The following is a 10,730-nucleotide window of genomic DNA, read 5'->3' as shown; positions in this document are numbered from 1 at the left end:
AAATTCAAATTTGTATTGCTGCCTACTAGCTGTGAGTGCGCCTTAGGCTTGTTCCACAATGAGCCAAAACGCAACGCAGACGCGACGCGTCCCAATGCTAATCAAATGGGGATGCGTCGCGTCTGCGTTGCGTTTTGGCTCATTGTGGAACTAGCCTTAAGCGTGAAAGCGTAAGGGTGGAGTCCCATGACAGCGTTTTGCGTTGCGTTGTAATGGGAGAGAAAAAGACGCAAATATACGTTTGCTGCATTCTCTCTCATTAAAACGCAACGCAAAACGCTGCCATGGGACTGCGGCCTAAAACGTTTAACCAATAAGAACACTCTATTCAAAGGATTTCTATTTAACAGATGGTTTTTATTGGTTTAACGTTTTACGCCACGGACGTCATTTTAACTTTTGGAAATTTGAACCCAGAGACATTCGAACTTTTGAAAATTCGATCAAATAAACATTCGAACTTTTAGCTGTACGAACATAAAGTCATTTTGTCTTTTAATATTCAAAAAAAAATGTTTATTCTAACGTTTGAAATTTATGAATTTAAAATTAACCACGCATTTGTGTGACATGTTGAAAACAGTTGATTGGTTGTGTGCTAGATTTCTAACATTTTCCGAAAATAGTCGAATCCATCCGAACTGATAGAATGACGTCATGACCAAGCAGAAACGATAAGATAGTCAAAAGTCTAAGTGTCTTTTTCTTGTTAAAACATTTTGTGACATTTACAAATTTGGATTATCAAAATGTCGTATGCATACCTTTTTAAATACATCATTATCGGGGATACAGGTAAGTTTTCTATTTACATAAAAGAATTAAACATTATACTCTTGATTATTGTACCCGAACAATATTCTTATTACGTCTTTTCTGACAGCTCTCATTGTTTTCGTTTCGCATCATGAATTTTTACCTTATGCATCATTATATTTTACTCATTTGTTTCTCGAATCTTATTTTTATACATTACTAATCAATAGTCATACATTCAAAGTATGTTTATTATGTCCGTTCATAAGAAAATGAACCTAATAAATTGTAAATATGGCAGATGTATTTTTTTGGAAAATTAAATTATTTTTCTACAACAATAAAATGCGATGAAATTTTAATTGGATTTTTCAATAATATTAATGTGTTCGTACTTGATTATTTTTGAAGGAAATGTTTTTAAAAAATGAATTAAAATTTCAGACCATTTTTAGAATTTTTTTCTTTAAAAGTATTTTTTATTAAAAATTTTTTGTATAATTCTTTAGGAGTCGGGAAATCTTGTCTTCTCCTGCAATTCACAGACAAACGATTTCAGCCTGTCCATGACTTGACAATAGGTGTCGAATTTGGTGCTCGTATGATTACCATTGATGGAAAGCAGATTAAATTGCAAATTTGGGATACTGTAATTATTTTTTCTTTATTAATAATTTTATAAATACATTGAAATTTATTTATTTTACGTAGATGATTTCTTAAGTAATATTTGGTAATTCATGATGGCCACAGGTCAGTAAAGTCAGGGAAACAAAATTTTTGGCAGTAAAGTTAGGGAAATGCTGGGAAAAAAAATTTTTTATATTAATATATTCGTGTTTTATAATAATTTAAATTTCCATAAAATTTTTCAAAAAAAAATTTAATTATTTACAGAAATTTTAATAAAATCCCTCTCAAGAATTCAATTATTTTTACAAGTAACAAAATTTTTCACATGAATTCAATTTCTTCATAGGATTTCAATTATTTTTAATGCAATTTTAAGTAAAATCTTTGAAAAATAAAATTGTTTAAAAAAATTTTATTAAAATTCTTCGAAAGAATTCAATTATTAATTATTTTGTTAATAATTTTTCCAAGAGTTCCTTAAGAATTTTCAAATCCATTTGTTTACAATTCAATTTTATGAAAATTCTATTATTCGAATTTTGTTTAATTAAATTCATTTAGGAAATAAAAACTTGATATAATTTCAAAAGAAAATTCAATTGAACTATTTCAAAAAAATTAATTCTTCATAGCTGTCAAGTAAAAATATGAAAAATTCAAATTTTCAAAGATTTTGATTTAAAACATTTTCAAAATTCATGCCACAATGCTTTTAAAATTCAATTATTATCTAAAAATTTAACAGAAATTCATTTTTAAATCAATTTTTATTCAAAAATTCAACGAGAATTCAATTATATAAAAAAAAATATATTTTATTGAATGTTTCTCATAATTGAATTTTCATAAAGAATTTTATCAATATAATTGAATTCGACGAATTTTAATAAAATTTTCAAAAATAATTACATTTTTCTTGGAATTTGATTAAAATTACATTAAAAATAATTGAAATTCTATGATGAGTTTTATTATTTATGAAAATAATTGAATCACTGTAAAAAATTTTATTATTTAAAAAAATAATTGAATTTATTATTGATAAGAAATTTAATAAAAATTTTATTAATTGAATTTTTGTGAAATTTTTATTATTTTTGAAAATAATTGAATTGAAGAAAATTGAGACTTTTTTCGACTGATTTTTAAAAATTGCGACTTTTTCGACTTTTCTTCCAAACATTGCAACAAAATACAACAATTTTAGTAAAAAAAAAAAAGTGCAACTTATTTTGATTTTTATAATGCGAAAAATAACTATAAACAAATCTTTCAAAAATTGTTTTTGATTCATTTTTTAACATAATAATAATTAAATTTTTCAAATATATCTATAATAAAATTCTTTTTGAATATTTGAAACTTTGTAAAATTTAATTAAAAATAATTTATTTACATTATTTAAAAATCAATTTTTGAAGAATTTTACTTGCAAATTTTGAAAATAATAATTGAAATATAAAAAATTTTGATGAATCAAAATTTTAATTAAAATTCATTAAAAAAATTAATTAGTTTTTTTAAACTATACAAAAATTCTTTTAGGAAATTCAATTATTTTCGAAAAATTCCATTAAAATATTTTTAAAAACTAATTAAGCATTAGAATTGTTTTATAATAATTTTTAAGATTCAAATTATCTTCGAACAAAATAAATTGAAATTTTATGAAAATTTACTTTTTGGACTTATTTAAAATTTTTGAGAAATCATGATCCTGTTTATAATTAAAATTCTTTAAAAATTTGATCATTTTTATTTATATTTTTCAAAAATTAAATAATTTTTAAAAGATTTTACCAAATTTTAATTGTTTGGAAATTTTTCAATATTGAAAAACTATTATCTTTCATAAATTATTTTAAAATATTTTAAAAATATTAATATTGTTAACTTTTATCTTTCAAAAATTATTTAAAAATAATTTAAGAAAAAACTAAGGAGAGTTATAATTATTATAAAAAAAAATCGAGTTTTTGTATTTAAATAATTGAATTCTAGATGAACTTTTGGAAAATTATTTAAAATAATTAATTTAGAGATGAAGTTTAGTTGAAAATTGTAGAAAATAATTGAATTCAGGAAGGGTTATGATTGTAATTTTTAAGAAATTATTAAAATTCGTAAATTTTACTCATTTTCCGTAAAAATTTATATTTTCCAGTAAAACGAATTTTGTCAGGGAAAATAATTTTAATGTCAGGGAAATTAAGAAACAGTTACTTGTGACCACCCTGTATCTATATAAAAAAGTAATTTTGGTTAATAGAAAATTATAATTTTGTTTTTATCGATTGTAGTCGTTAATTTATTAATGTCATGTTGGTGATGAAATTTTAATAATGTATTAATGAATGCATAAAAATATTCACGTCGCAGGCTGGTCAAGAAGCTTTCCGTTCTATTACGCGGTCATATTATCGAGGAGCAGCTGGCGCACTCTTGGTTTATGATATCACACGCCGAGAGACATTTAATCATCTCACAACGTGGCTCGAGGATGCGAGACAGCACTCCAATTCGAATATGGTAATTATGTTAATTGGCAACAAAAGCGACTTGGATTCTCGAAGAGAAGTTCAGAGGGAAGAAGGCGAGGCTTTCGCCAGGGAGCACGGTTTGGTCTTCATGGAAACAAGCGCCAAGACAGCGGCGAACGTTGAGGAAGCTTTCATTAACACGGCCAAAGAAATTTATGAAAAAATCCAAGAAGGTGTTTTCGACATTAACAATGAGGCAAGTGTTCTTTCTTAATCATTTTCCTTAAGATTTAACTCAACATTTTTTATTTATTTATTTATTTAAACATAAACGGGTTTCAAACAAACCCTTTTGTACAAAAGTACTTAACTGTAATCATACAACAAAAAAACCTTATAATAACTATGTTAAGGTAAGTTATGAAACTTATAAAGTTATTTAATCAATTCAATCAAACTTTTATTATTCGGAATGTTATGACGGCCGAAGATTTTAAATTAAATGCGAAGAATTATTTTTATTTTTTAATATCTAAACTCTCAAGAGATTTATTTAGAAAAATAATAAAACAAATATATTTTATTCGTAATATATTTTTATTTTATTTAATCTGACAAGTGGTTTTTAATGGTTCAAAGTTTTGAAATCTAAATGATTCTCTTATCAGAGAATTTATTTAAATAATACAATGATACAAAAATAAGAATAAATGTCTTAGCGAAAAAAGTATTTTCAATTTATTTTTTATTAATTTTTATATTTTTTTCTTAATTCTTATTGTTTCTTGTATTATTTTTATAAACTCTGATGAGGAGAATATTTAGATTTCGAAACGCTTGATTGATTTTTTATTAAAAACTACTTTTCTCAATATAGTTGTTTTATTATTTGCTTACCATTTGAATATACATAATTAACTCGATCGTTAAATACTTAGATACTTAATATTAACTCTTTTTTATTTTATTTATTCTTTTTCTTCAAATTAAATAATATTTTGACCATGAACAAAAATTAAAAGTAGTAAAACATGCCATAAAAAATTAATTTTGTTTTTGACTGACTTTTCCCTGATTTTCAGACAATATTTTGATTTTTTCCCTAACCCTAAATATTCTGATTTACTCTAAAAATGATTACATACTAAAAAAATGTTCTATTAAATTTATTTACGAATTTCTCCAATTGTAAAATTATTCGAAGATATCAATAATTTCTTTTTTAAATAAATATTTAATCATTATTATTCCACAGGAATTAGAATTTTCAAAATCTAATTTTTATGAAATTTAACAACTTATAATAATTTAAATTTCCATAAAATTTTTCAAAAAAAAAATTAAATTATTTGCAAAAATTTTAATAAAATCCTTCGCAAGAATTCAATTTTTTTCATAAATAATAAAATTTTTCACATGAATTTAATTGTTTAAAAAAATGTAATAAAAGTAAATTATTTTTATAAATAATAAAATTTTTTACATGAATTCAATTATTTAATAAAATTCAACATTCACATAATTAAAAAAAATCAATTAAACAATTATTATCTAAAATTTTAACTGAAATTCATTTTTAAATTAATTTTTATTCAAAAATTCTACGAGAATTCAATTATTTAAATACAAAAATAGATAATTTATTATATAATTGAATGTTTCTCAAAATTGAATTTTCACAAAGAATATGATGAGTTTCATTACTTATGAGAATAATTGAATCTCTGTAAAAAATTTTATTATTTATGAAAATTGCAAAGAAATTTGTTTTAAAAAAAATGTAAATAGTTTAAATTTAACTAATTTTATTTATTATTAATTAATTAATTAATTTAATTTCTGTGAAATTTTTATTATTTATCAGGGTGGCCATATGTCAGTAAAGTCAGGAAAATGTCAGGAAAAAAATTTTTTATCAGGGAAATTAAGAAAATTAAGACTTTTTTCGACTTATTTTCAAAAATTTGCTACTTTTTCGACTTTTTTTCCAAACATTGCAATAAAATAACACAATTTTAGTAAAAAAGTGCAACTTATTTTGATTTTTATAATGCAAAAAATAATTCTATAAACAAATCTTTAAAAAATTGTTTTTGAATCATTTTTTAACGTAATTAAATTTTTCAAATATATAGGTATCTATAATAGAAATCTTTTTGAATATAGTTGAAATTTTGTAAAATTTAATTGAAAATATGTGATTAATTTATTTACAATTTTTAAAAATCATTTTTTGAAGAATTTTACTTGCAAGAAAATAATAATTGAAGCATAAAAAATTTTAATGAAAAATCTTTAAAGGTAAATTTAAAAATAAAAATTAATTTAAAAACTAATTATTAGCATTGTTTTATAATAAATTTTAAGATTAAATTATCTTCGAACAATGTAAATAAAAATTTAGGAAAATTTACTTTTTAGACTTATTTAAAATTTTTGAGAAATCATGATCCTGTTTATAATTAAAATTCTTTAAAAATTTGATCATTTTTATTTATATTTTTCAAAAATGCAATTATTTTTAAAAGATTTTACCAAATTTGAATTGTTTTGGAAATTTTTCAAAATTGAAAAACTATTGTCTTTCATAAATTATTTAAAAAAAATTAATTGTAAGAATTTTTTTATAATTTTTTGAAAATATTATACCTTATATAAAAACTATGGAGAGTTAGAATTATTATAAAAAATTGTCTAAAAAAATAAAAATTTGTTTAGGCAAACGGAATTAAAATTGGACCTCAACATTCGCCCACCAGTCCCGGTGGAATAGCAGGTTCCGGTGGACAAGGCAGCGCACAAGGAGGTGGTTGTTGCTAGGGGTTGGGAATTGCTTGTCCACCAATTCATCCTTCAATAATTTGAACTGATCATCTCATTCCTGCTCTTCGTTTTTATCCCTGACTGCTTAAGATTTGTACATTTCTTTTCGTTCGTAATTCTTCTGAGGCAGTGAACAGTGAAGGAACAAGTATTTATTATACTTAATAGATATTTACACTTTAGGTAAATATTACCGAACATAAGTGTTGTACATCACTACACGTATAAAATAAAGACTTAATTTATAAGTTTATATATAAATTATCGATTATAGAACGAAAACTAACATTCTCGCTGGCAATTGACGATTTAGAATTAATTTTCCCATTCGTCATAGCTCAAAATGAATAATAAAAATTAGTTTTAAGTTAAGAAAAAAAGAAAAGAAAAATTGTAAAACTGCTAATCAAAAAGAAGATTTCTATTTCAATTTTAATAAAGTCATGTTCGACTCAAATTTTTACCAAGTCATAATCGACTATAACATTAAATTTTTCTGCGTATTCGAAAATTTCATTATTCATTGATGAAATATTGAAAATTTAGCAAATTACAAAGATTATATATTATATTATATTATATTACATTACAGTGCATAATATATACTCATATATATATGAATATATTCTATTTGTATATAATTGTGTGGAAAAGACATTTTCTCACTTAGAAATCATTACGCAGAATTGGACTGATTTTCGAGCAGGAATGTTAGTTCAGATTTATTCATTAATTCAACATTATGTATATGTATATGTACTATTGTTCTGTCTCAAATAACGAACATACAATTTAAAAAACGATTATCCAGTTGATTTAATGTAGAAGCCTAATTACCGAGTGCAGGTAAAAAATAAGATAAAATGTTAAAAGTCTAAATAAAGCATAATATAATCCAAACTTTTTGGTATTAGGCTTCTTGCGTTAGAAATCAAAAAAAATTTGATTTTTCTCACAAATAGAAAATTTGACCTTCAAACTTTTTGTTATTAAACTACAACAATAAATGTTGTTTACTATTTAGTTGAATTAGTCAATTGGTCTTGTGTAGGTATGTTTATAGAATTTATTAATATGTATTTTTTGCTTTATATATTGTGCAAAAAAGATTTTGTATCGTATTTTTCGTGCAAAAGGTTAAATACCAGTCATTGCCAGTTGACACTTTTTTTTAATGTTCAAAAAGCAATTTTTAACTAAAAACAATATACAAATTAATTTAATTTTACTCTTATTTTCTGAATGTTAATGTCATTCTTTTCTCATCTTAAAAAAAAAAAAAATTTTTGAAAAGAATGAAGACGAGACAATTTTCTAACGCTTTTCTTAATTAGTAAATTACTTTGAAATGACCATTTTTTAACTTTTTTATTTGTTTAAATTATATAAATTATATAAAAATTTCCTTTTAAAAATTATTAATTAATAATATAAATAATAATAAAAATAATAATAAATAATATAAATAATTATTAATTAATTTATCAAAAAAGCTACAAAATTAGAATCATAACAAAAACTTAAAAAAAGTTAAACATTTTGAAGAAAAAATTTTCTTTACAAATCTGATAGAAAATTTAAACACAGCCTTTTTATTTAATTGTCATTCTATTTAACATTTTTTCGAAGAAATAAAAATAAAATATATTTTCAGCTTCTACAATTGTTAGATTAAAAGTTGTTTTCTAATAATAAAAAAAATTACTGGCGGTATTCTGTGAGGTTTTAAAGTAATGAAAATAATTTTAATTCGTTTTAAAATTACACACATGTGTAGTAGTATAAATTAATTGATTTTTACTTTAATTGGAATTTTTTTTGAGTGTGGAAATTTGATTGTGTGATGTTAATTGGAAACACTTATACTTTTGTAACGAGGGTGCGATATGGTCAGTATCATTATAATCACTAGTCAATGAATAACGAATCGTTATTCCTCATTGCAAAAGAAACTTATATATCATGAATTGTATAAACTTTTAGTAATATAAAATAGAGCTAACGAACATTTGCATATGATTTTTTACATTTTCATTATGAAATTATATACTTTATAAATCATAATATCTTTCCACCATCTGTATTCAGGAATCTCAATCATTTAAATATGCGAATCGAAATATTTTTTTTTTTTTGTCAATGAATTTATGTAATTTTATTATTAAGTAATATATGTTCATTTTTGCAAAGTGCAATTTAATTTGTTTTTTTCTTTAGCCCAATTATTAATATTAACAGGGGTTTCAACGGTCAAGAAAGTTTCATTTTGAATAGTTCAAAATTTTTTTAAATTCCTCAAATAACATAATATTTTTCAGAAAGTCAAAATTTCTCAATTTAATGATAACACGAATAGAAAATTTTATAAATTAATAATATATTCTATAATATTCGTTAGAACAAATAATTTTTGCTTAAAATTAAAATTGTCAAAACTTTTGCAAAATAAAAGAATTTTTTATTAATTTATTAAATTTGTTTTTTTAACTAAAAGGTAATTACTTTAACTATTATATTATATCCACTTTATGGGTCTCAGTTAAAGTATTTCATAAAAGTTTTTGAAAATTTAAGTTTGAAAAATTTTAATTGCAAATTCTCAAATTAATTAAATTCTCCAAAGTTTTAATGAAAAATTTATTGAAAATTATCTTCGAAAAAAGTAATTTACCAATGAAAAATATCGTCAAATTGATGTCAAAACTAACGTCAAAAAATGAAAAAAATGTGGAACTATAAAGGAAACATAAATTTTACAGTATTTTTTAAAAATGCGATTCTTATTTGCAGAGCTGACAAAGTGAAAGATTTTTCTTCAAATTTGAAGAAAATTAAAGGAATCTGCAATATTAAAAGAATTTGAAGAATTATTATAAAAATTTGAAGATATTTTTAAAAAAATTGCGAAGCAATTTAATGAAAATAATAAAAGTAAAATAATAAAAATATTAATAAACATTTAAATAATATAAATAAACCTTTATTTAATCTTTATTTTTTTAAAGATAAATTATAATTTAAATTACAAAATTTTATATTTTCAAATATAAACATATTAATTTTTGAATAATTTCAGATTCAAAATTTAAAAAATTCTCTTATTAAGGGCCTAATTAAATATTCTTCGTTCATTATTTTCAAAACAATTTTAATAAAATTTTACGAAAAGATTCAATTATTTAAAAAAATTTTTTTATTACAATTTTTTAAATAATTTAATTTATTCAAAGAATTTTGTTAAAATATAGAAAATAATTAAATTCTTTCAAAGAATATATAATTACCATTCAAGGTTCTTTCAAAAACATTCTTTAATTTATTGAATATAATCGATGTTGCTAATAATTATTATTAGTAATTTTACTACTACAATTTTATTAAAATTACTGATAGAAAATTAAACTATTCTAAACAATTTTATTGGAGTTTTTGAAAATAATTAAATTCTTTTGAAAAATTTTAAAGTTTTTTTTTCTAAATAGTGTAGTTTTCTGAATAATTTTAAATGAAAATTTTGAAAATAATTGAATTAAACGAAGAATTTATTTAAACTTTTTATAAAATAATCGTGTTTGTTAATAATTATAATTTAATATTTGTTTATTGAAGTTTAAAAAAATAATTGAAGTGTTTCGAAGAATTTATTAAAATGTTAGAAAATAATTGGATTCTTTCAAAAATTTATATAAAAATAAAAAAAAATTGAATTGTTTCGAAGGATTTAGAGTCAAATTTTAGAAAATAATTGAATTTTTTTCAATAATTTTATTAAAAATAAAAAAAATTGGATTGTTTCGTAGGATTTAGAGTAAAATTTTAGAAAATAATTATAGAGCTTTTGAAAAATTTCATTAAAAATATTTTAAAAATTGAATTGTTTTGAAGAATTTATTAAAATGTTAGAACATAATTGGATTCTTTTTAATAATTGTAATAAAAATAAAAAAAAAATTTAATTGTTTCGAAGGATTTAGAGTAAAATTTTAGAAAATAATTGAATTTTTTTAAAAAGTATTATTAAAAATATAAAAAAAAGTA

The 10,730-nt window shown here is 21.4% G+C and overlaps 1 protein-coding gene across 1 annotated transcript; it reads left to right on the top strand.

Moving 5' to 3' along the window:
* The first annotated feature begins 639 nt into the window (after nt 1-639).
* Nucleotides 640-6,945, top strand: LOC122509376 (ras-related protein Rab-2). The gene is made up of 4 exons (XM_043623391.1): nt 640-795; nt 1,266-1,405; nt 3,769-4,125; nt 6,588-6,945. The coding sequence occupies exons 1-4, from the start codon at nt 750-752 to the stop codon at nt 6,687-6,689; spliced, it is 645 nt and encodes a 214-aa protein (XP_043479326.1). The 5' UTR covers nt 640-749; the 3' UTR covers nt 6,690-6,945.
* Nucleotides 6,946-10,730: the final 3,785 nt, after the last annotated feature.

The sequence above is a fragment of the Leptopilina heterotoma genome, unplaced genomic scaffold (assembly GCF_015476425.1).
Source record: "Leptopilina heterotoma isolate Lh14 unplaced genomic scaffold, ASM1547642v1 Lhet_115, whole genome shotgun sequence".
Classification (NCBI taxonomy): Eukaryota; Metazoa; Arthropoda; class Insecta; order Hymenoptera; family Figitidae; genus Leptopilina; species Leptopilina heterotoma.
This window is presented reverse-complemented; position numbering and strand designations above follow the sequence as displayed.

Excerpts from the sequence above, each read along its gene's own strand:
- LOC122509376 (XM_043623391.1), top strand. The coding sequence starts at position 750 with ATGTCGTATGCATACCTTTTTAAATACATCATTATCGGGGATACAG. Across the intron at positions 796-1,265 it reads CATCATTATCGGGGATACAG|GAGTCGGGAAATCTTGTCTT; the intron begins GTAAGTTTTCTA and ends ATAATTCTTTAG. Across the intron at positions 4,126-6,587 it reads TTTTCGACATTAACAATGAG|GCAAACGGAATTAAAATTGG; the intron begins GCAAGTGTTCTT and ends AAATTTGTTTAG.